This window comes from Benincasa hispida, chromosome 12 (assembly GCF_009727055.1).
Source record: "Benincasa hispida cultivar B227 chromosome 12, ASM972705v1, whole genome shotgun sequence".
Classification (NCBI taxonomy): domain Eukaryota; kingdom Viridiplantae; phylum Streptophyta; class Magnoliopsida; order Cucurbitales; family Cucurbitaceae; genus Benincasa; species Benincasa hispida.
The window spans coordinates 78,909,916-78,936,047 of NC_052360.1; the positions used below are offsets into that span (position 1 = coordinate 78,909,916).

General features: G+C 34.1%; 1 protein-coding gene across 45 annotated transcripts; it reads right to left on the bottom strand.

Moving 5' to 3' along the window:
- Positions 1-2,860: 2,860 nt before the first annotated feature.
- LOC120092826 lies at positions 2,861-23,059 on the bottom strand. 45 transcript variants are annotated; one of them, XM_039051041.1, is made up of 7 exons: positions 23,000-23,017; positions 22,564-22,643; positions 22,274-22,315; positions 20,984-21,080; positions 16,744-16,795; positions 16,519-16,604; positions 2,861-3,412 (listed from the first exon to the last, which is right to left on the bottom strand). In XM_039051041.1, the coding sequence occupies exons 4-7, from the start codon at positions 21,017-21,019 to the stop codon at positions 3,098-3,100; spliced, it is 489 nt and encodes a 162-aa protein (XP_038906969.1). In that variant the 5' UTR covers positions 21,020-21,080; positions 22,274-22,315; positions 22,564-22,643; positions 23,000-23,017; the 3' UTR covers positions 2,861-3,097. The 45 variants fall into 45 exon arrangements, 16 of the variants coding, with proteins under 16 accessions (XP_038906969.1, XP_038906968.1, XP_038906966.1 ...); XM_039051040.1 differs by lacking the exon at positions 23,000-23,017 and adding an exon at positions 22,740-22,983; XR_005486194.1 differs by lacking the exon at positions 23,000-23,017 and adding exons at positions 3,752-3,848; positions 6,122-6,276 and having other exon boundaries at positions 2,861-3,433; positions 20,989-22,985.
- Positions 23,060-26,132: the final 3,073 nt, after the last annotated feature.

The following is a 26,132-nucleotide window of genomic DNA, read 5'->3' on the forward strand; positions in this document are numbered from 1 at the left end:
AATGAGAAGCCGAAGTATGGGTCTCCTAGGCTATATACCAGCAAAGGGAGGTCGAAGTATGGGTCTCTTGGCCGATAACACACGTTGGGAGCTAGAGCGATGTATGCTCGTTCTCAACTAAGGAATAGTGATGTTTAATGGTGGTTTAAAGGTTTTATGTACACGTTTTCTTGGTATACTTTAGTTTCAGTATTATGGTTTCAAGCTTCCGGTTTTGAGCAATGAGATTTTTATTTTTATTAAATCACTCACTGGGCTTCTAGCTCACGTTTTCAAATGTTTTCTTTCAGGTAGCGATTAGTTCCCAAAAGACTATTTTGCTGTTGCTCTGCCACTCAAAGAAACAAGTTGAAGGAAGCGTAATTAAAGACCTGTGCTAGTTAGTACACATGTGTTTGTCTAGTGACTAGTATACTAGATGGGGATCACTAAGTGGTAATATTCATGTATGAACAATGTTGCGAAACCCTGTAATGTAAATGTGTTTAGTTCCGAGTTAATATATTGGTATATTGATGATATGTATGTATTCAGGGTTTGAGTAAAGGTTAACAGGATAGTTAGGAGGTAAGTGCCAGCAAAAAGGTTGGTAACTGCTATAGTCACCATTCTATCCAGGTTTAGAGGGTAATCTAGGGTGGGATGTGACAAACCCCCTCCCTCATTCTTTCATTCAACCGCCGCATACACATTACCGCATACGTCTAACTACAAGTCCCTGAGTTCGACCTCGGATCACCCGAGAAACTTGCGTTCGTGTTATACTTAGTGTGAGCGTAAGAAAACTTGTGACAGGAATGCATGGTCATCGCATACATTCGTTAACGCATAGTTCATTCCAATGCATGACCACCGACGCATGATAATCAATGCATACACTAAGAACATGCATCGCATATTGCGTCCCACATGATTTTAGCAATCATGTTTTTTGTGGCTAATTTCAGTAGTTTAAAAACCAAATCTAAGTCTCAGGAGAGCGGATTGGATCGCATAAGCAAGAATGGGGAACTTAGGAATAAGCTCTGTTTGCTATTACACAGCGTATGCACCCTATGGATAGGATATTGCATGCGTCCAGAAGTAGGACACGGTGGTATGCGGTCATCTTGTTTATGTGTGGAAGCACATGAGCAGGAATAGAGACTTAGAAATAAGGCCTCTCGACACGTCGTATAGTCATTGCATGTGTCCTAGAAATAGGCTCAAGTGTGTGTAGCATGATCGCATAGCTTTGCACTGGCTGAGGTTGCCTTTGCGGTCAAGCTTAGGGTTGCGATGAAGACATCCTCACATTTTATCTATTTTCCATGCATTTTACTATGCGTTAACATTTGCCGTGTCTCTATCTCTCATTCATATTCCAATTGCTTTGTCTGTTAGTTAGGAGTAGGAGTAGTTGATTAGTTTATACCCTCCTCCCCCCCCTCCCCCCCCATCATTCTTTTATTCAACTGCCGCAAACACATCACCGCATACATTTAGCTACAAGTTCATGAGTTCGACCTCAGATCACCCGAGAAACTTGCGTTCGCGTTATATTTAGCGTGAGCGCAAGAAAACTTGTGACAGGAACACATGGTCATCGCATATGAGATCAACGCATATTTTCCTTTCTAACGCATGACCGCCGATGCATGAGTATAAACGCATACCTTAAGACATGCATCGCATATTGCGTCCCACATGATTTTAGCCATCAAGTTTTTTGGCGGCTAATTTCACGTCACTAGAGGGCTCTGAGTCTGGACTGCAAAGACTGACTCACCGAACTATCTGCTGTGGAAATGTTCACTTAGTGTATACACTGGGGACTCCTCTATATCTTATAGGGTATAAATCCTTGTACCTTTGAAGAATTGGCAACTCGCGCCCACGACATAGAGCTAAGCATCGCCAACAAGGGAACAAAGGATTTCCTGATCCCCGAGCCGAAGAAGGACAAGAAGGAAGTAAAAGGCACTGAGAAGATTGTGAAAGGTGCCATGAAGGAATCAATGGTCGTTAATACGATTCTGTTGAAGTTTTCCTTGAAAGGGAAAAAGAAGAAGATGGAAAAGAAAGATGAAGGAGTCGAAAGACGTCGCCTAACTTTAAAGGAGCGGCAGGAAAAAATCTACCCATTCTATGACTTCGACGTTGCGGATATAACCGTTTTGCCCCTATAATTACATCTAACTTCTTAAATACTACTGATCCCTCTAATGAACAATAAATTGTAGTCCAACTATGACCAAACCCCTCTCAAACCAGGAGAGGGTGTGGCACCATATTGTTTAAGCTCCACAATCAGCCCTTAAGGGAGAAATTTATCTACTTACCCCGACATTGGGAAATGATTGAATTTCTTCTTGTGTAGTTGTGTTTCCAACTCCCCAATCAGATGAATCCACAAAATGGTAGGCTTGTTGAGTTTGCGATCTGGTCGCTCTCACCCATACAAATCAAAGGACCGCCTTCATAGGCTGGAGTTCACAACTCACTCAGGATTCAAGTCATGTTACCTATGGTTATCTTGGTGAAATGTAAGTCTCTATTATGAACGACGTTATATAATAAGGCTAAATATTTCGTGATCTGGTCTTATACAAACATCTTTGTATATAATACCCTCGTTCACAAGTATCCACGTGAGTGATCAGGATCAGATCATTTGTAGCAGTTTACAACAATTGTAACATCTACAAAGCGAGTCATACTTGTAGTATCACCAAGATTAGGTATCCAACCTTATCCATCTACTACATACCATTTAGGTTATCACTTAAACATGATCCACTTGTATGTCTTTACATATATGTTTAAGCTACAAGAAAACCTTGGATGATAGTTTATTGATTATAGATTTAATGAAACTAAATGTCAAATAAAACATCACATATTTTATTAGATAAATAAAATGTTTGTATAATACAATTAAAAACTATAGGACTCTACGAGATTTAGGGCACCAACCCCAAAAGTTACATGCTTCTTATGATGGGATTTTAAGTCTGCATGGCATAACATGGACATACAAGATTTATTTAATTATAACATACATTCATAATGCATCAATAATTAAACACACACTGATATGGACCAGTTTTGGCGGCTTTCAATAGTTTCTGGAATTCATGAACCAACCTAAACCAGATCTGAACTGCTCGAATCGAACCTCCAAGGCTTGAAAAAGGGTTGAACTGGCCAAAAACGAGCTAAACCGGACCTCCAAGACCTGAACTGGCCGAACCATTTCTCTTGAACCGTCGGTCGAGTTGCTCGTGTGTCTTCTTGGCTGGGATGAATAGCGCTGCAACGCTTCATCCCAGCGTTGCAACACTCTGTGGGTAGCATTGCAATACTGTCTGGCAGTAGTTTCACAGCAGGTTTTCTTCAGCTGACCTTTCTTGATTCTTTCTTCAATTGCAACCTAATTGCAACTCTTTTAACTCTAAAAAATTTATAGACTCTTAATCACACATTAAGGCCCATAAACAAAGAACCAATTATAATAATTAATACTTAATTGAAGAGAACTTAAATGTCAAATCTGAAATTATCCATATCAGCAACCATTTTCATACAACCTATGAAATCATCCACCAAGCTAAAATTATCACGAATTGAGTGGTTAAATCATACTCTGATACCAATTGATGGAGTTAGCATGCAATTAGCGGAAGCAAACAAATCATTAAGCATTCTAATTCATCAATTTTAGCAACTAAGTAAGCATGTTCGTAACATAAAATAGGGTTTGAAGATATACCTTTGAAGACCTCCTTTTTCAACTTCGAATTTAGCTTGATTCTTGACTCCAAAATCTTGTAGACCACCACTTGATCTTCCCTACTATTCTCTTTGACCTTAGATTAGGTGGTGGAACCCAAAATGAACTTAAATTTTAGGGAATTTTTAGGAGGAAACATTGATTTTTCAGCTAAAGTTGAAGAACACTTCTTCAACCCTCATCAACAAAATTCAATTTTGCATGCATTGTAATCTCAGTTGAATCAACTGATTTTATTCAACCTAGTTAGTGCCATAAAATTGCATAGATAAAGGACATCAAATCCACAAGGAAGGTAGAATTATGAGTGTTTAAAGTGAGATAACCTACTTACTCAATTTTCATTTTTCAAATTAAAAATCCAATTTTATTTAAAATTTATTAAAATCAATTTATTGAATTTTCATTAAAATTTAATTTTAATTTAATTTTCCAAAAAATTAAATTAATACAAAATTGATTTTCTACATTTTATTTTTCATAAAATTAAAAATTTTAATTTTTTAAAAATAAAATTAATTCAAATAATTTATTTAAGTAATTAAAATAGTTTAGTATCAAATATTAAATTATTAAAAAACCAATTCCACAAATATGAATCCCTTTTCCTGTAATTAATATTTAAATCAAATTTAAATATTATCCAATTCTCCAATTTTGTTTAATTCATTAACTAAACGTTTAATTATATCACATATAATTAATAATTCCCTCAATTTGAATTTGGACGTTTCAAATTCTCTTATCACGTTATTCTAAGGTTTAATCCATTTATGAGCTAGGAGGGGAATCTAATGAACCTATAGATCATAGGCTCCAACGATCTGAGATTAACCGGCTAAACTCTTTAACCCGAATTAACCAACATTCGTTAACTATCGGGTCAGTCCACTAAAGCTCGGTAGTTGCACTTCCCTCACTATAGATATAATTGTGTCTACTTGATATAACCATAATTAATAAGTTAACCCTTCACAGGTTGTTCGTAATAACAATTGGGTCAAAAGTTGTTTTACCCTCGAGATTACATCTTGTTTCTTATGTCTCACGAATCCTTTAATGAACAATTGGTTTGTGATCCAATCACTATGAGTGGGTGAGCCCCTTATTCAAAACTCGGAGTCAACACTTAAGATTTATGTGTAGATTTGAATCTTTGAGTGAAGTTTGGAATAAATTTGGAGCAAACAAAATGTTTGGAACGTTAATTCAAGTTTCAGTTGGGAATTGATTTCTTGGATTAGTTTTGGAATTTCAATCTAAGGTAAGTGACTTTCTATTGGTTCGCCTTCAAACCAATCGTCCCTACCACTTAGACTATTTATTTAAGATTACTTGGATTGTTTCTTGAGACTGTTAAGATTGACTTGACTGATTATTCTAGACTGTTTGGATTGATTATTTATGACTAATTGAACTGCATGATTTAGTGGCATTGACTAATTGGATTGGACTGTTTGACCATGATGAATGTATTGTTGACAGAAGATATACTGGAAACTTTACCCAAAAGATAAATGACTATAAAATATAACACAAGAGTTATATGAAAACTGATATATGCTAAGTTATAGGGTTCTTGTTAGTTTATTTTATCGAGGCAGGTGTACACATATGACTGTAACATTTATGATTGATCGTGGACCTTCGAGTTACATAGTATGACTGATGTATGTTCTTTTGGGTTCATGTTTATAATTGATTCGTGTACCTTCGGGTTACACACTATGACTGATTCATGTTCCTCCGGGTTCATGTTTATGACTGTTTGTACCTTAGGGTTACATATTATGACTGATGTATGTTCCTTCGGGATCACATATATGACTGATAGGTGACCCCTTCGAGATCACAACGACTGAAATGATATGGGTGTACACCGGTGCCTAGAAAACCTAGCTAACAGGTAACATAGAGAGCCTAGTAGTCACTTACTGGGTATTGTTATACTCATTCTTTCCTCTTTTATGTTTTTTCTTCAGGAAATGACAAGAATGGACTAGCGAAGAACAAATGGACACGTGACAGAGCCATATGAGAACAAGAGAAACAGTTTTTGCTCAGCCTATATATATATATTTTTTTGTTAGTAATTTAATGACAAAAATTTAATATTTTGAATATTTTCTTTGTAAATGGTTTTAGGGGGCTCGATTAATTTTTTTAAATTATTTAATAAAATGATTTGAAATAGTCATCCTTGTTTTAATAAATTTTTGCTATAATGGTTAAAATATTTTGAATGTAAATGTGCATTATATTTTAACGGCCCTTATCAGAGTACTCAAAAGGTCAAGTCATTATAGTTGGTATCAGAGCGTAAGTTTTAGGTTCTTTAGACTGACTTACATGTAAGTCTTGGTTTTGTATCCCTTATGGCTATTCACGGATCCTGCGTCCTTGCTGACCATGTTCTATCATTGAATGTTTTATGGAAAATGTGTTTAAAAGCCTTCATGTCCAAGATTTATGTATTGATTGAATGTCATTCATAGTTTAACGACCTGAAAGAAGTTAGTATGAGATGACTTTTTCTTCTGATATTATTGAAAGAAAGAATGATCATTATAAGGCCATTTGGCACTAGGATATTTCATGGAAGGACTGTTCGAGACGACATATATTTATGTTCAAAGATATTGAAACTTGATAAAACTATGCAATGTTATGAACTTATAACGGGAATGAAAGAAAGGATTTAATTGTTTTAGCCATAGAATAAGGTAGGTGAGTTGAAAATTCACTGAGGAATAATATTAAGTTTTGCATTAAGAGAATAAAATTGGTGGTGCTACAAGAAACTTTATCACAAGGCACACGTTTTTAAGTACGAGACTTAAATTTCTTTATAAGATAATAAAGAGGTGAACAAGAGACTTTAGTTCTATTAAGGATTACAAGATATTAGAGACAAAATATTTCAAGAGAAATTTGAAAGGATTAATAGGTCATGATCACTTTCATGGTGTCAACGTTTGTGGACCGAGTAAGGTATGTTGTTTTGATTCTTCATGTAACGTGCCTAAAAGGAAGAAGAGTTACTAGTTGGAGCATAAAGTTATAATATGAGGAACTCTTTACAAAACCTAGGTAAGATGAACTGGTCAAGGAAGACCAAGATGGTTGAAGTTATAATTGGCTTTAAATGAGAGAAAGAAAGTTGTTGGATTGAATTATTCTAAGGGTATTTGGATTTGAACTATATTTTTGTTACAATGAAAAACTCAAGTTTAATTACTTATGTCAAGAGGAAGGATAAGTATTTGGAGTTTAAAAGCAATATTATCTTGTGGGGAATACCCTACTAAAGTTCAAATTTTGGAATGAAATTTTAGATTTTTGGAAAAGGTTATAAAGGGTCACATGTCCTGGTTTAGGGATTATGTTTCACTCGAAAAGTGAAAAGTGCACCTTCAAGTTTTTGGGTTAAACAAGGACAAATGTGAAAAAAATAAAAGTATTTAACGAAAGGTTTTATTAATTTCAGAGATAAATGGAAATTAATGTGTTCAAGACTCCCAAGTAGTTAAGTATGGTTTGGATTTTAAAACATGATATAGGTGGATACAAGGCGTTGGTTTTGGTGTAAAAGAGGAATCTCTCATTACCATTTGGAACTATGGACTATAGTATGCATTGTTTGGGAAAAATATGGCTTGCTTAAGTGGTTGGATTGTAGATTGTGAAGGGGTTTCGAATGGTCACATGTTTTGATGTGGATATATTTCACTAGGAAATTAAAAAAAGAAAAAATCTTGGATTTCTTGGTCTTGGAAAATGTTACAGAAAGACTCGAACTCAAGAATTAGAACAGTTCAGCTGACAATTGAACCATTATCAACCTCTTTCTATTAGGTGTTGTAACCACCAGAGCTTCATCGTTGACCTATCGTCTACACACATATAAAGGAAATCAAATGTGAGATTAATGTAAGAGTGAATAAGTAATCGAGAGAGCAAGTATTCGTTTTGTAATAGTTTGAAGAGTAATAAAAGAGAACCTCCCAATTTGCACAGTGGACGTAGGCCTTTGGCCGAACCACTTAAACTCCTGTGTCTTTTCTTCTTACCTCTACGATCGTTTAGATTTTTCTAAGGTATCGTTTACATGATCGTGTAGTTCCTATTGCATCGTGTACACGATCATTTAACTCCACACTCAATCGTCTATATGATCATTTAGCTCCTCAGCTATCATCTACACGATGGTCTAGCTTCAGTCAACCGTCGTCTACATGATCGCTTAACGCTTCCTCCAATCATTTACTTAATTGAACTATCGTCTAGTTCTAACAGAAGGATTTTCAAGCTTCAAAATTCTCTCTCCCCTGACTCTTGAATTGTTTTCGACCGTTATATCTGAGTGTTTTGTGATTATTAACATGAAGATCTTGTCATCTGGGACAACAAGTGGTGTAAAAGCTCAGTGAACCGTTCAAGACAGCTCCAAGATTTGAATTATTGATTTAGAATAGTCAATCTTGAAGACCAAGAATGGCAACTACCAGATATGAGATTGAGAAATTCGATGGCAAGACTGACTTTGATCTGTGGGAAGCAAAGATTAAAGCAATCCTGGGGTAGCAGAAGGCTCTCTTGGCCATTACGGACCCTGCAAAGTACCCTGAAACACTCTCTGAGGTAAACAAAAAGACTATTGAATCAAATGCATATGGAACCATTGTTATCAATGTTACAGACAGTGTTTTGAGGCAGATTGTCGATCAGCCTACTGCCTATGCCGTGTGGAATAAGTTGAATTATCTCAACAAAGATCTGCTCAACAAAGCTTTCTTGAGGGAAAGATTCTTCATATATAAGATGGATGCAGCAAAATCCCTCATGGATAATCTTAATGAGTTCAAGAGGCTGTCTTCTGAGTTCAGATCAATTGGAGATAATATTGGAGAAGAGAATGAGGCATTCATACTATTGAATTCTCTACCAGAATCTTTCAAAGATGTGAAGACCGCATTGAAATATGGTAGAGAAAGAATTACCACATAAGCTATCATATCAGCTGTAAGAGTCAGAAAAGTTGAATTACAAATGACTAAGATAGATCAACCAGGATATGAAGGCTTGTTCTCAAAGGGGAAGAATAAGAACAATGGAAGGGCAAATAGAACAATGGTGACAAGTCCAAGATAAAGTACCATTTTTGTCACAAAATGTGGCACATGAAAAAGAACTGTTATGCCTTGAAGAGAAAATTGAACCAACAAAACAAGGGGGTAAGCAGACCGAAGCTACTATAGGAGAGAATTCCCTAGTCTATTCAGATGCTTTAGCTGCTACTGAAGAAGGTGGAGACCAGAATACTATGGAGACTCAATATTAGGTGTTAGATTCTGGTTGCTCAGTTCACATGACACCATCCAAGGGATGGTTTTGCACTTATAAGATGTGAGAGGTGAACTGAGCTCTAGGGGAATCAATAATACTTGCAGAGTTATGGGAATAGGGTCTGTGTCCTTGAAGATACAATATGGTTAAGTCAAATTGATAAGGAACGTGAGGCATGTTTCAACTTTGAAGATGAATCTCCTTTATTTGGGGATGTTTGATGCCATAGGATGTGAATATAGGGGTGTGGGAGACACTTTTGAAATTATTAAGGATGTTAAAGTGGTTTTGGTGGAAACCAAGGTAAATGGATTATATGTCATCAAGGATGTGCAAATGGCACACTCGGCTTTGTTAGCAACTGATGAGAAACCTAATGAAGATGAGTTGTGGCACAAAAGACTCCCAGATATCTGTGTGAGGGGGCTGTAAGTGCTATCTAAACAGGGAATTCTACCAAGGGGTATTGGAGATAGCCTTAAATTTTGTGAACATTATATATTGAGCAAAGCAACAAGATAGCAATTCCCCAAAGGATAACACACTTCAAAGAAAATCCTTGAATATGTGCATTCAAACTTGTGGGGGCCAACTTGTTGAGATTGGTGTCCTAATTCTCCCAGAGTCTCGTAGTTTGTAAACATTATACACATTGTTATGAATAAAAAAAAGTTATTTTATTCTGCATTTACTCATATCCAATAAACAAAGCTCCATGGTTATTGTATGTAAACTTAAGCATGTATATGAGATATAAAAGTGGATCATGGCTTAAGTAATAACCTAAAAAGGTTTTTAGTATAACAATATAGGAGGGGTACCTTATCCTGGTGACACTATGGATACGGCCCGCTTTGTAGAGGCTTACAAGTGTTGTGAACTACTACAGATGGTCTAATCCTGACCATTCATGTGGAGACATACGAGCGGAGGTGTCCTATACAAAGAGTTTGTATAAGACCGGAGCACGAGATGATTCGTCTCTTTATATAATGTCGTTGATACTTGAGATTTACATCTCACCTAAAACGACCATAGGTGACATGATCTTAATCCTGAGTGTTTTGGTTACTCCTGCCTTTGAGGGCAGTCCTTTGATTAGTATGGGTGAGAATGGTCAGATTGCTAACTTAACAAGCCTACCTTTTTTGGGGATTTTTCTGATTGGGGAGTTGAAAACTCAGTTACACAAGACGAAATTCACTCCTTCCCTGAAGTAGGGGTAAGTAGATAGATTACTCCCTTAAGGACTGATTCCGGGTATTGGACATAGTGCTTTCTTTGGAAGAGAGAACTCACTCATAGTAGGACCATGACTTATGTTCATTAGAGGGATCAATGGTACTTAAAAAGGTAGATGTAACTATAGGGGCAAAACGGTAAATTGGCCCAACTATACTTACAAGCGATCCGTGAAGGGTTACCGCACTGTTGATTGGTTTATATGGATATAAAATATATCTATAGTAAGGAGAGTGCAGTTGTCGATTTTCAGTGGAGTGCTCGACAGTTAACGAATGGTGGATCTCGTGACTAGAATTTAGTCAGTTATTCAAGTATCATTGGAGCTTCAAGCTATAGGTTCATAAGGTCCCTTTGGTAGCTCAATGGATTGAAGTTGAGAATTAGTTCTTGGGGGTTGATTTGAAATGTTCAAATTGACAAGAGAAAATTCAATTATATATGATATAATTGGTGTGATGTATGAGATATATCAAGTGGAGGAACAATGTAAATATGATTTACATTAAGTACCATAAAATAGAAAAAGAACTATGGTTTGTATGTTCATGAGATGAAATATTAAAACTATAAGTTATAAATATAATATGTAAGTTGGTTATCATATTTATTTATAATAATATTAATTATTTGATAATTATCCCTGTTTCTTTAATAACCAATTGAGTGGGAGTTATTGGTGGTTTTATGATAACCGTGAGATAAAAGGAAAAATGTTTACCTAAAATTAGAAGTTACTTGATTCGGAAAGAAACTCACGATGAAATGCTATCAAGTGAAAGTGTTTCACTAAGCGATAGCTAGTAAAGAGACTAAATGATTGTGGAGTTTAACTATACGATAGTTCACTCAGCTGGTTGTAGCTAAACGATTGTGTGGCATTGTCAATACGATAGGCTGCCATCTTTTACACGATTGAGCACATTGTCTATACAATAAACTGTGTCACCTCCTACTTGCTCAACCGTCTACACAATTGTTTTCCTCCAGTCTTTTCCTCTAACCAAGATCATACAGAGGCCACAACTCCTGGATTCTCACATTGAGAATACCAAGGTAACCATTATGGTGGTGTTCTCACTTAACTCAATTGATTTCGAGGTTCTAGATGCCATTCATTGGGTTCGTGTTCATTGTGTTCGTGCTGGTGATCGTGTTGCACTGGTCGTTGCGTTCGATGGTTGTGTTTTTGTGGACGCTGGTAAATTGATCGAGGGAGTTTGAAGAATGAGTCTTCAAAGGTACGCATACTCTATCCCTTGATTATCTAGTTAGCATGCTGTAATTCCTAGTTGTTGCATGATCTGTGAGTTTCTGTTTTAAGACTGTGATTGTGTATGTTCAATTTCGAAATGGAATTTGGAACGATCCTTCTGCTGCTCATGGAAATTCTCATGTCTGATTTCCTTCACAGCTCACTCTCCATCTCTTAGTGGAGCAAGATACTTTCTTTCATTTGTAGATGACTACTCAAGGAAGAGTTGAGTTTACTTTTTAAAATCCAAAAATAAAGTATTTAGTAGATTTAAAGAATGGAAGACCTTGATTGAGAAGCATACCTTTAAATAAATTAAACATTTGAGAACTGATAACAATTTAGAGTTTTGTGGAGAGGAGTTTAATTTGTTTTGCAGGGAGCATGGCATAGTAAGGCATAGAATTGTGAGGTACACACCTCAACAAAATGGAGTAGCTGAAAGGTTGAATAGAACAATGTGGAAAAGAGTAAGATGTCAGTTGTCCAATGCCTTGTTGCCTGAAAAATATTGGGTTGAAGCTGTCTTCTACACCATAGACACTCTTAATAGATGCCTTCATCAATCTATAGGGCTGAAGACTCCTAAAGAGAGGTGGACAGGGCAGCCACCTAAGCTAGAACACCTAAAAGTGTTTGGTTGTGTAGGCTACGTGCACCAAAGCCAAGGGAAGTTGAAACCAAGGACTGTAAAGTGCATGTTCTTAGGCTTTACACCGGGAGTAAAGGGCTTTAAGTTGTGGCATCCAGTTGAAAAGAGGTATGTGAACAGTAGGGATGTGTCTTTAGAGAAAATGAGATGTTCATGATGGCAGAACAACCATATTCTACATTAACAAAGACTAGTAGTACTAGATTTGAGGAAGAGCCTCAAAATGATCATGAAGCTTCTATTTCCTCTCAATATCAAGAGTTAGAAGGTGATGAGGCTACTAAAACCAGTGAGCATGTGTCAAGTGATCAAGTTGAGACACATGGGGACTTACACAACTACTCATTGGCAAAAGACGGGTCTAGAAGAATAATAGTACCACTAGCAAGATACCAAGAATCTGATTTTGCTAGTGTAGCATTGAGTGCTACCATTTCTTTGAGTAATAATGAATCTTCTAGCTTTGAAGAAGCAACAAACAACCCAGATGCTAGGTAATGGATTAAGGCTATGAATGATGAAATGAAGTCCCTCAATCAAAATGACACTTGGAAATTAGCACCTTTTCCTAAATAGTACAAACCTATCTCATACAAATGGATTTACAAATTTAAAGAAGAGATTCCAGGTGTGCAAAAGTCTAGGTTCAAGGTTAGGCTTGTTGCTAAGGGGTTTGCTTAAAAGGAAGGCATTAACTACAATAAGGTGGTTTCTTTAGTTGTGAAGCATACTTCCATCCGACTGCTCCTTTCCCTAGTTATGCAAAAAGATTTGGAGCTAAACCAGTTGGATGCAAAGACAGCCTTCCTACATGGGCTGTTGAATGAGACAATTTACATGAGACGACCTCAAAGCTATGTTAAAAGTAGAGAAAAAGACCTTGTGTGTTTGTTAAACAAGTCCATATATGGCCTAAAACAGTCACCGAGATGCTGGTATGAGAGGTTCGATGAGGTGATCTCCAAGATGGGGTTCAAAAGGAGCTCTGTTAGAGGAAATTAGGGATGGGGTTGCACATGCAATCATGTGTTAGACATGGCTTAAGCTATGCGTTTACGCCCATGCGTCAGAGGTCATGCGTCGGAATGAAAATGCATTAATCTAATATGCAATGACCACACATTCCTATCACAAGTTTTCTTAGGCTCACGCCAAGTATAAGGCGAACGCAAGTTTCTCGAGTAATCCGAGGTCGAAGACAGGGACTTGTCACTCAATAATGCTCGTGACGCAATGCGTTTGAGGCGATGAATAAAAATTAAAAGAAGAATTTTAATGGATTTACACACTACTCCTACTCCTAATTAAACAGATTGAGCAATAGAAGACTTGCGATGAAAATAGGTAGATACACAACAACCATTAACGCATATTAATGTTTATTATCTTAAATCGCTCGAGTAATCCCAGCTCGTCACACTAACGCATCGCACACCTCCCGGTGGTCAGCCGCATGACTATATTGTGCATGGTTGTGTCGAGCATAAGATTGTGCCTATCTCTAGGAAAAATGCATACTTTGCTTTAGTGCGTTCCATCTCTTACCTTCTCAGGCAGTTAGACGCGGCTATTTAACTTATAGACAAGCAATGCAACAACCCATAGACAAGCGTTGCTATAGCCTTTCACCAAGCAAAGAGGATTAACTCACTATACTCGTACAAAGCACACTTCTCGGTGGGTTGCTACATGCGTCCTATCTCTAGGCTATACGATTAAGTACGCGATCGCCTTTGATAAATAAACGATGAAGGTAAATGATGATGAAGATAAAGATGATGAAAAAGATGGCATTGAAGGAATCAAGAGATGCATTGATTACAAAATGTCTTAATATCTTAAGCTAAAATGTAATACAATACAGAGGTTAGAAGAGAAATGAAGGACTTTGCGTCAAGGCTGCCGGTGGTGCCATGGATGAATGGTGAACATGTCTCTCTCGAGCTCTATCTCCGGCGAAAGCTCCGGTCGTCACTCGGTCTGGTTTGTGAAAGTGAAGAATTCTCACTGAAAATCTTGCTCAAGCTCTCATCTGTGATCGCAAACCTCTGCCTTGAGGCAGAAGTTCGGATGCCTTGAAATGAAGGTCCAAGGGGCTATTTATAGAGTTTAAACGCTGACAGCTATCATGATTGCGTTATGTCTCACTGCTGCCTTTGTCCCGGTATGAGCAATATCACATCGTGTTATTTTGTTGATACTCCCAAGGTATGCGTCCGAACTTGATTTAACTGAAGTATCAACGCATTCTACCCATCTTGCGATCGCCCTTCTATTATGGTTGTTACTCTGTGGCCGCAATCTCCAATTGATCACCGCATTTGCTTGATCACTACAACTTCTATGCGATGGACGCATGCAATCACCGCATGCATTTGTTTATGCAAAAGTTCGGCTTTCAGCGCATGTGTTTGTCTTTGTGGTCGCCTGGCTTTAGTGCATACGTTTGTCTGTGATTGCTTATTTCCAATGCATGCGTTTGATTCCTGCGATAGCTACAAAAATAGACACTTTGGCACGGAGTAACGTATAATATTGGGGTTAGTAAGGATTTAGGTGCTAATTGATGCAAAACTCAATTTTTCACAAATTCTAAGTATTATAACCGCATTTTCTACTTATTAGCCCTCATAATTCTAAATAAAAGGCTTATAATAACTGGCATTTCTGCCAGTTATCATACCCCCAAACTTAGAATCATGCTTGTCCTCAAGCATGCGTTATACTCAAGAAATTCTTAACTCACCTTCCGACGTTTCTTTGCGATGACCAGCTTCTTAGAATATAATTTACAGACACCTCTGACCATCACCATAATGCTTTCCTCCACTTTGACTGCTTCTTTAAAAAGATCTTTTCTAAGTTTATTTCTGGCAAGCCTTTGCTCAAAAACTTTTTATTCATTCACTACAATTTTGCGTTTAGCTTTTGAGAATGCGTTCGTCAAAAATACTTCAAAACTTTGCGATGACTTATTCAAATGCGGCGTTGAACCTGGTTATGCCCTTCGTTATGGCTTACCCCCACGTATGTCATGCAGGCATCCAACTTGGTTGCGTTCCATATTCAACTAAACTGTTGTCTCGTTTGATTTGACTTGTGCTGGACAGAGGAGTTGCGCTTATGCGTTGATCCTGGCGACTTGCCTTCGTTTTGGCTTGCCCCCACGTGTGTCATGCGGGCATCCAACTACGAGCAAGTGCCTTTCACAGCTTAACTCTTATCAACATGGGTTTCCCCATTGCATTGACGGTGGATTTATTATTCTTCAAAAGCTCGCTTCACTTTTTTTTTTTTTCAAATGATCGTAATGCAATGAACGCAATTCTCCGAGACCGCTGCCAATCCCAAACTTAGAGGTTGGCAGTGTTCTCACCATAAAGCTAAAAACAAAATTACAAGAATGTGATAATAAATGTTTGAACAAAGGTTTGTACAAAATAAAACTTAAGACTTTCAAAATTTGAAGAAGCTAATAAAAGTAAAGAATGTCTTGCGTTGATTAGTTAGAAGATGCGGTGAACAGGGCAGATTACTTGTTAGCCAATATAAATATTGTTCAAAGATATTACAGAGGTTCGAGATGGAGAATTCTAAGTCAGTAGGTACTCCTCTTGCTCCTCACTTCAAGCTTTCAATGACCAATAGTCCAAAGAGTACAGATGAATAATATTTGAACCATATGAAGGCTATCCCTTGTTCCTAAGTAGTGGGATCTCTTATGTATCTTCTGACTTCTATAAGACCAGACCTATCCTATGCAACAAGTATGGTTAGTAGGTATATGAAAAACCCTAGTAGAAGACATTGGGAGGCAGTCAAGTGAATACTAAGGTATTTATGTTCATCCAAGGAGGCAAAAGTCTTATATAGATAGAATGAGCCATCCAATGATGAAGTTTATGGTTATGTAGATACAAACTATGCAGGGACTTGGACACAAGACGTTCTCTATCAGGCTATATTTTCCTATGAGAGAACAATTTGATCAGTTGGTGTGTCCCTTTCCACAACAGAGGCTGAGTTCATCACATTGTCTAAAGTTGTGAAGGAAGGTTTGTGGCTGAAAGGTTTACTAAATGATTTCGTCATAACACAAACAAAAGTCAGAATCTATTGTGATAACCAGAGCACAATATACGTATCTAAGAATTAGCAGTTTCACAACAAAACTAAACATATCGATATCAAATATCATTTCATCGGACAAGAGATTGAGAAAGGGGAAGTCGAGGTAGTGAAGATTCATACCTCTGATAATGCAGCTGATATGCTAACCAAAATTGTTCCATTAAACAAGCTTGGAAGATGCATGGACCTTCTCAGGTTCGAGTTACCTGAAAAAGTTTAGCTTAAGTCAGCTCAGTGAAGCAAAGAGGAAAGGAACTTTGGATGCTTACAAAGGTCGAGATTGTTACAGAAAGACTCGAAATCAAGAAGTAGAATAGTGCAACTGGCAATTGAACCATTGTTGACCTTTTCCTGTTAAGTGTTGTAACCACCAGAGCTTCATCGTTGACCGAATCGCCTGCACATATATAAAGGAAATCGAATGTGAGATTAATGTAAGAGTGAATAAGTAATATTGTTTTATAATACCTCAAAGAGTAATAAAAGAAAACCTCCTAATTTTCACAGTGGACATAGACCTTTGGCCGAACCACTTAAACTCCTGTGTCTTTTCTTCTTACCTTTACAATCGTTTAGATTTTGCTAAGGTATCGTTTACACGATCGTGTAGTTCCTATTGCATCGTGTACATGATCGTTTAGCTCCGCACTCAATCCTCTATACGATTGTTTAGCTCCTCAACTATCGTCTACATGATCATCTAACGCTTCCTCCAATCGTTTACTTAATTGAACTATCATTTAGTTCTAAGTGAATCATCTATACAACCATGCAGCCTTTTGGTAAACGATAGAAGGATTTTCAAGCTTCAACATTTTATCTCCCTTGACTCTTTAATTGTTATCGATTGTTATATCTTAGTGTTTTGTGATTATTAACGTGAAGATCTTGTCATCTGGGATAACAGAAAAGATAAGGGATAGGGAAAATAAAAGTATTTGAGGAATATTTTGTTGTTTTGAGAAGGTAAGGGGAACTAATATTTTGAGACCAAAGACTGGGTTTAGTTTGGTTTCTAAGTTAAGAGTTTTTGGATGTTTACAGTGTTTGGGTTTGACTTCAATTGTTTTGATTTGGATTTTGGAGATGTTATTTAAATGGAGAGAAGCTAGAAATCTTTACGGGTAACTAAAGTTTGAAGTACTTATTCACTTAGATTGATGAAACAATTTAAACAAGCGGACAAGATGAAGACATATTATTTTATTTTATTTTTTTTTTTAAAGATTTGAACTTTCGATGGCAAAAGTTCTAAAGGTGAGAAGAATGTAACATCCCAAGTTTCAGGAAACTTTAAGTCAATCGTCTCAAATTATTGAGTTTAGTTTTTCTCTAATTTTTTTTTTTTGAATTTGGAATCAAACTGAGATAATTGAAAAAGTTATATTGGTTAATGTGAATTCATTTGAATAGAGATTTGAATTAATTATGTTGAAAATATTGCATTTTAACTCCCTTTTGACTTCAGATTTTGGAGTTACAATTAAATTAATTGGAAGGGATAATTGAACTATTTGAATTTAAGATTTTGGAGCCACAATTGCGTTAATTTGAAAAGATAATTGAATTATTTGGATAAGAGAATTTGTCTTTTTTTTTTTTTTGGGGGGGGGGGGGGGGGGCTTGGAGTTTTTGAAGGAATTGAAATTTAAGAAGGAAAAGTAAATTTTGTGATTTTTAAAATTTTGTCCTCTTTAATTATAATGTTTGGATCCAAAATTTAATTAAGAAATTAGGAGAAATAACTGATTTAATTAGAATTCATTCAATCAAATATTTGAAAAGCTATGAAAATTTGGATTTAATTTAAGGGAATCTGGATAAATTATTTTAGAGTTTGAATTTATTTTTTCATAGAAGTTTGAGAAATTGAAATTTTGGAAAGAGATATGAATTTATGCATATATATTGGATTGGAATCCAAATAGGATTTGGATTTGAGGATTTTATTTATGTTTTTTAACGAGAAGGGAAAAAAGGTTTTTAAAATAAATATATAAGTAAAAGAAGTAATTTAAGTGAAGGTAGTTGGGGACTCAAGGTAATGATTTAGTATACAGATATTCGTTTTGATTTAAAACTTTCGAGGATGAAAGTTTTTTAGGGAACATTATTATAAATCTCGAATTTTTCAGGTAATTTTCATTCAATTATCATGAAATATTTAGACATTATTTTGATAAATTGGGACTAAAAGTTTAATTTGGGAGGTAAGATAATTAATTTAAAAGAAGTTTTGTAAAAAATTGGAATTTTAATCCAATTTAAGAAAAATTTGGATTAATTTACTTGGGGGGAAAGTGTGATTTTTAAATTCATTAAATATTTGGAAGGATGTATATTTATCTCAACTATTTGATTGTATATTCTCTTTAATTTTGGTTTGGAGCCAAAATTAAGTTAGCAGAGAAGTTAGTTGGTTTGAGGTTAATTTGAAAAGTGATTTGAAATTCTTGGATTATTACAGTTGACCTCGAGGTTCATTCATGAAGGTGATCCTTTGATTTGTATGGGTAAGAGTGGCCAGACCGTTGACTCAATAAGCATACCATTTTGGGATTCGTCTGATTGGAGTGTTGGGAATAGAGTTGCACAAGACGAAATTCACTCCTTACCTAATGTCGGGGGTAAGTGACAGATTGCTCCCTTAGGGTTGGTTCCAGGGCTTGAAGATTGTGGTGCCACACACTAGTTGAACTATGACTTATTGTTCGGATTAATGATACTTAAGGAGTTAGATGTAACTACAAGGGCAAAACAGTAGTTTTGACTCAACTGTACTTATGAGCCATTTGTGAAGGGTCATCACACTATTGATTAGTTATATCAATGGACACAAAAATATATAGTGGGAAGAGTACAATTGTCAATCTTTGGTGAAGTGGCCTTCAGTTAATGGATGTTGGATAATTTAATTAAAGAAGTTTAATTAGTTATTCAAGTACCGTTGGAGTTTCAATTTGCAGGTTCATAAGATCCCCTCTGTAGCTTTAGGATTTTTGAGAATTAATTTTGGATTAATTTGAATTGTTCAAATTAATTAAGAGATTAATTGGATATATGATATAATTAATTTAAATTAATTATATGTGATATAATTAATATAATGTATTTGATACATTATAATATAAAGTTTACTTTGAGAGGAACTAAATATTTGAATATGATTCAAATACTAATTATATAGATTTGATTTATATAATTAAATTTAATATAAATTTGATTTATATTAAATGTCATAAATGATTGAGAGAATTCAAACTATAGATTATATTGTATTTGATACAATATAACAACTATAGGTTATGTGTTATATTCGATATGACATATAGTTTAATATATAATATATAATAAGTTGGTTATCATATATATATATATATATATAATTTTTATTATTAAATTAAAATTTCAAATTAATTTAGGAGAGAGTTATAACTCCCTCCCCTATTTTCTTTCATTATCAATTACGTGGAATGGGCAGTTTTTACGAATTCTTCTTTGTCTACTTCAAAGAAGTCTATGATATTTTTCCCAACGCTTTTCTTCTAAAAAGAAATTTCCTCCCTTCTAAAATTCTTCTCTCCCTCTCTCAAAATCAACTGAGCACACACACTCTTGTTATTTTCACCCTACCCTAAGGAGAATATAGAGGAAAATCTTGTGGTGGTGGCCATTTTAGTTTTTTGTTCGTGATCATTCAAAAAGAGGAGATCGTGAAGATTTCTTGGCTTCAAAAGTAAGTGTGATTAATCCAAACCCTTCTTCCCTTCTCCGTTTAATTTGCATTGTATCCGGTAAAATATGTGGAATGCATAGCTGTGTTTCTCTGTAATTTACTTTTCTTTGATTTTGATCCCCACTTTTCTGTAATTTACTTTTTTTTATATTGAAAATTGGGACTGATTTCCACTTCCGCATCAAACTTCACTGATCCCTTCATTAACAAGATTGATTTTTTAAAAATAGAACCAAATGGTAATAGATAATGCTTCCTTACCTTTTGATCTACCAAAAAGATCCAAATCCAATGTCTCAGAAACGAACAAAAAAACCCATAACAAAAATAAGAAAATCGAAGAAACCAATAAAATTCAAAAGGCTTAATAAAACAATCGTCCAATCATCAATCAATTCTAGGTTTCATCTAATTGACCTTGAAACCAACTGCTCAGAAACCCCCAAGCACAAGAAATTGGATTCCTAAACCCTCATTCTAGGTTTTATTGTTCGTGTCTTTTCTTTTTCTTTTCCTCTCAATTTGATAGTTTGTATTTCCTATACTTTTATTCCTTTTCATTATGAGAAGTTGTTTATGGTTTCAAAAAAGTTGAGAAACCAAAGATGATAAAAAATCATTCTACGCTAAGGTTAAATGAATATCATATATGATATATATGTATCACTTTATCTAGACTCACCTTTTTTTATCCTCTTTTCCTTCTCAATTCATTTGAATCAGTATACAGTAAGGAGAAACATTATTGATTTGTTTTATTAACAATTTTTTTAGTGCAACATGTAAATTTGTGACGATTCAGATCAGATGCTGCTCACTGCTTTCAAAAAATTATTAAATAGGAAAAACCTGACTTTGATAATAGTTGATTGAGTAATGGCTCATCTGGTCTACTTTCCACGGCCATGAGTGAATTTCATAGATTTATGCAACTTCCTTAGCCAAGCTATGCAATACACAATCAAGAGAAATCCATAATGTCATAAACACTAGAATACTTAGAAGTAAGAAACTAAAACAACTTAGCAATTTATCAATAAATAAGATGATATAAAAAGCATTTGCACAAACTCATAGGGAGTATATAATCTCCGTGACATAACCTTTGCTGCATCTATGTAGATTTCAAGAGCTGCAATTCTTCGAAAACAAATTAAAAAAATAAAATAACATATAAAGCACCAGCAACATCAATAAAAATAGAATGTCTACCGTGATAAATTTTTTCAAAGCTAATCAAATGGGCAAAATGAACACACTAGATGCAACATACAACACAAAAAGGACAAATTTCAGTAGGATAAGGTCTAGGAAAATAAATTACTAGGAATGAAGCTAAATCAGAGAAGCATTACGGACCTAATCGAGCTTTGCAACCAAAAAGGGGAAAAATTTAATAGGGAGATCTTCTTCGAATAAAGGGAAACACAAATATAAACTCTACATATTGTGGATATTTAGATCAATGATGTTTGAGGAGAGAGTTTCTGTTCGAATATCGCGAATCACTGTGACTATGCCCATAACAGTCGCCATAAATCAATAGTAAAACTTGAATGTTGAGTCGCTTGACTAATTGGGACTAAACCAAAATGTTTTGAATTTTAAGCATTAAAGTACAAGTTTATAGAGTCCAAAATAGAATTTTTTTTTTTTTTTTTTTTTTTTTTTTTTTTTTTTATAGTGATAAAACTAAAACAAGTACTAAAGAAAAAGTGAAAATTGTTGAGTTTATTTTCAACTTCTAGCAGACCAATCAAGTTATGGAAGCAATTCAAAGAGACAAGGATGATCTTAACACTAAACAAATATTTATTCAATCAATGTGACAAAAGAATCCAATTTATGCATAATATAAATAGAAATCAAATCAGGATAGTTGCAAATAACTATTTGAAACTAACTAGTTAGCTACAAATCAAATGGTTAAATAAATACGTTAAAAATTTTACTTTGTTTGGAAACAAAAGAAAGAACACTGGAACTTCCATATGAACAAATAGAAAGATGACCAAGTATGCAATTGATGAGAAACAAAGAATGAATGGAGAAGTAAACTCAACAGTTGAATCACGAAAGACAGGGACAACAATACAAGAACAAGAGATGAGAAAAAAATAAAAATATAAAAACATATACCGTGGGGCTCCTTGGATCTGATACTTGATGGATTTAAAAGTCCTGAAAATTAGAGAAAAACAGAGAACGAGATATGAAATGGACAAAAATGAGAGAAAAATAAGAAGTGAATTAGATACAAATAGTGTTGAAAATCGAGAAGAAGAATAATATGAGAAGATACCTAATTTCAGACGATGGCAAACGACGAAGAAGGAGATGTTTGTTAATGAATCAATGTGTTGATTGCAATAAGTACATGTACAATAAAATACAGTGATCGAAAAGCCTAAACATTTTACCTGTATTACCTGAACGACCTATGCACACGACGAGCCCATATTTTCACTTATTCAATTCACCTTCCAGCAGCTAGAGAATGGAGATGAAACTTCAAAACAAATAAATTCAATTAAAAAGAAACACACAAAACCGGTAAAGTTTCCCAACAAAGAACTACACATATCAAATCAACTAAGCCTCATACGGGTAATTGAATACAGAAAATCCTTTTAGAAGTCGAGATGAAAGATTGAGCAACAAAACAAGTGAAAAGAATGAATTGAAAAGGTGGAAGGAGATGAGTTATGTGGTGTGTGTACTAGTAAATCGATTTAGAAAGTTATGGGAAAATACGAAGGAGAAAGAAGATGAAAGCAAGATGGAGAGAAAATGAAGGGTTTGTGGGTATTGTTCAATGAAGGGGCCTTGCGAAATATACAAATTGAGGAGAGAAAAAAAGCGTACTGTGATCTAATTAAGCAAGTCCAAATTTTCACTTGTCCGCCTTTTTTTCCTATACTTTTCAATAGCAATTTTTAAGAATGTAACATTGCAATGCTATAAAAAGTCCTTTTGGTTGTAGTGAACTATGCAACTATTTTTAAGTTCTACGACAAGTTGGAATAGAGATTTTGAATTAAGTTCCTATGTATTTTTTTTCTTAATCATTGTTGAAATTCATATCTTTTGGTCGAGAGTTTAAATACCAACTAGAGGTAAATTTAAATTGACAAACTTATATTAATTAAAATTGAAGATGACATTTATAAATATAGCAATCATGTCGAAAATATTAGTAGATATAGCACAATGTAGTGGTAAACTATATTGCTTATAGGAGTTCTATTAGTGATAGAGTCCATCACTAATAGAATTTGCTATATTTGAATTATTTAAAAAAAAAATTCTATACACTTAATTATTAGCTCTAAAAGTGCTACCCAATATAATTATTATTTTCTTAAGCAAACGTTGGAGAGACATATGGTCCAATATTGTTTTCTTAAATCAAGATGAGCAAATTAGTGTCAATATGAAAATCAATTTGTTTAGTCATTAATATTATATTTTTAAAATTTTATGGAGCTTATAAATTATGAATGAAAGGGTTATCTCACACAGCACACAACAGGTTACACACAATGTTACAACAATCTTAAGAACATCGACAATAAACATATAAAATAAAGCAATAGAACAGAATGCAAAGTTTGATAATCTAGTATGATGCAATACCATTTACGTCCGAGAGGTAGTATACTCGTAGAAAGATATTTTTTATCAAATGAACATTTAAGCAATTAGAATGTTGTACACTTGAACAGCTTCACTTAGTGAATGATCTATTAGGTTTCTCGTAAATGTGAGACTCTCTCATAAAGATAATTCAATCTTTCCAACCTTAAATGAAGGCCACATCACTTGATGAACTTAGATTTGTGGGGGAAAATCTTCTAGTACTATGGTAGGAATAAGAAAAAAAATATATATAAAAATTAAAAGAAAGCACAATAACTTATGTGAAAACTCCAAACTAGAGAAAAACTAGGCTAAATTATACAGAATTTTCAGGTGTGGTTTGCATATTTTGCAATATTATTTAACTGTAAAATGTTGTAATTTTAAGTGAGTAATTAATTGGAATTTCAAAGTCATTATATTTATGCTACTTGATGTTTGTTTTGTTTACCTTTTTCTTTGTTCTTTTTTCTTTTAAAAAAATCTTTCTCTAAAAAGGAAAAACCTCCATTCAAAGCCACGCGTTTAATGTTCAGCCACATTGAAGCAATATGCAAATAAGGCTTTTCCTCGTAAAAATAGAAAAAAAATTAGTTTATGATTACTTAGTTAATTATTAGTTTTAACAATTATATAATGTGTGAACGTGGAAAGATCTGAACCTTTCAATCCTTGATTGAAGGTATATTTATCAGCCTATTAAATTATGCTTAGGTTCGACTTCATTATTTATTTAGACAATAGGATAACAAATTATAATGATGAAATGATAAAGAAAGTCGTCAATTTATGTAGGATCAGTATGACAATTTTAGAGAAGGTAATATGATTTATATTCAAATTAATTGAACTTTTTACTTATATGGGTTCAATTAAATTAACAAACTTTTTATTATCAAATAATTTAAACAATAATTGTATACATATGCATGCACTTTAAAATAACCAATAAATTGACATAAATAAACTCAAACATCTAATTTAATTCTAATAACAAGAATGATAATGAATATAGAAATTTAAGAACTACTAATCAAATAAACAAATGTGAACAATTAATTTCATGCATTAAACTATAATAAAAAATTAATGGCAAAATTAACTAGTATAGGGATAAAGAAATTGACATAAAAAATGTATAGTAGTTCGATATAATTGGCTTACTCCACTTCTTAAACTCCTCTCGGATATGCCACTCAAACTTGATTCTTTCCTCGACTTAGAATGAACTGTTATAATATTTTTTTTTCAAGAGTAAGAACGAACTCAATCTTTTCAATGGTTGAGGATCAAATTGTTACAACAACTCTTTTTTAGGATCAAAAGCTACCCTTACAATGGTTTGAAAAAATTAAAGAACACATTTGATCAAACTCTCTAAAAGATAAGTTCAAAATAAATCAATCCCCAACTATTCGTAAATCTCTCTCAAGAATAAGATGAAAAGAAGAAAACTAAAGCTTAAAGAAAGCAATAATGGAGGCATAGTGAATAACAGAGGGATTGAAAATAATGAAAATTATAGTAAAGACTTGGAGAAGGAAAAAAGTTTTAAAAGAGAGAAGTATGTGAAAACCAAATTTAATTTGGATTAATTGTTTCAAGCTCTAAATAATGAACTCTTCAAAAATATTAAAGTTATTAGTGAATAAAAACATGTTTGTTATCATCAAAACGTTAATTAATTAATTAATTTGATATAAGGTTAAAAAAAGGTAACCATTTTTGTTTTCAATTTTAGACTTCTCCAATAAACCAAATAACAGAAACAAAAAATTATTATATATTCTTAGGATTAGTAATTTAATTTTACATTTTTGTTTTACCTTATTTCTTTCCTTTTTTGGTGTTTTATTTTATTATTTTTTTTGAGTCTTTTTAAATATAAAAAAAATTAAAATTATTTACCCTTTATAGCAAAAGTATAAAGCATTGTTAGAACTAACTATTTTTAAAAAATTTTTTATTTATAAGAATTCTCTTTATTATTTTTTTTCTTTTTAAATTTTAGACGTTACTGGCAAACATAATAATGGAAACAATATTTTCAATTTTTCTTAGTATTAGTAATTTAATTTTGAACTCATGCACACTATTTAATAGAAGTTATTCATACACTACAAGAATTTTGGTCTTTAATGTCGGTTGAAAAAAGTGAAATCGGATGTATAATGTCTGTTTTGTTTTTTTTTAAAAAAAGCGGATCTTTAATATCGGTTTTAAACCGACATTGTAGGAGTACCTTTAAACCGATATTAAAGATCCGCTTAATTTTTCCCTCTTCACTCTCCCCCTATTTTCTATTTTTCCCCCATTTTTTTCATTTTTCCCTCTTCACTCTCTCCTTATTTTCTTTTTC

What these genes read in the sequence shown, in the direction of transcription:
- LOC120092826 (XM_039051038.1), bottom strand. Translation starts at nt 21,019, where the DNA reads ATGAGCCATTACTCAATCAACTATTATCAAAGTCAG. An exon ending in TCAACTATTATCAAAGTCAG is followed by an intron (nt 16,796 to 20,983) that starts GTTTTTCCTATT and finishes ATATATGTGCAG; the next exon opens with GCGATTCGGTCAACGATGAA. An exon ending in ACAACACTTAACAGGAAAAG is followed by an intron (nt 16,605 to 16,743) that starts GTCAACAATGGT and finishes AAACTTTTTCAG; the next exon opens with GTAACTCGAACCTGAGAAGG.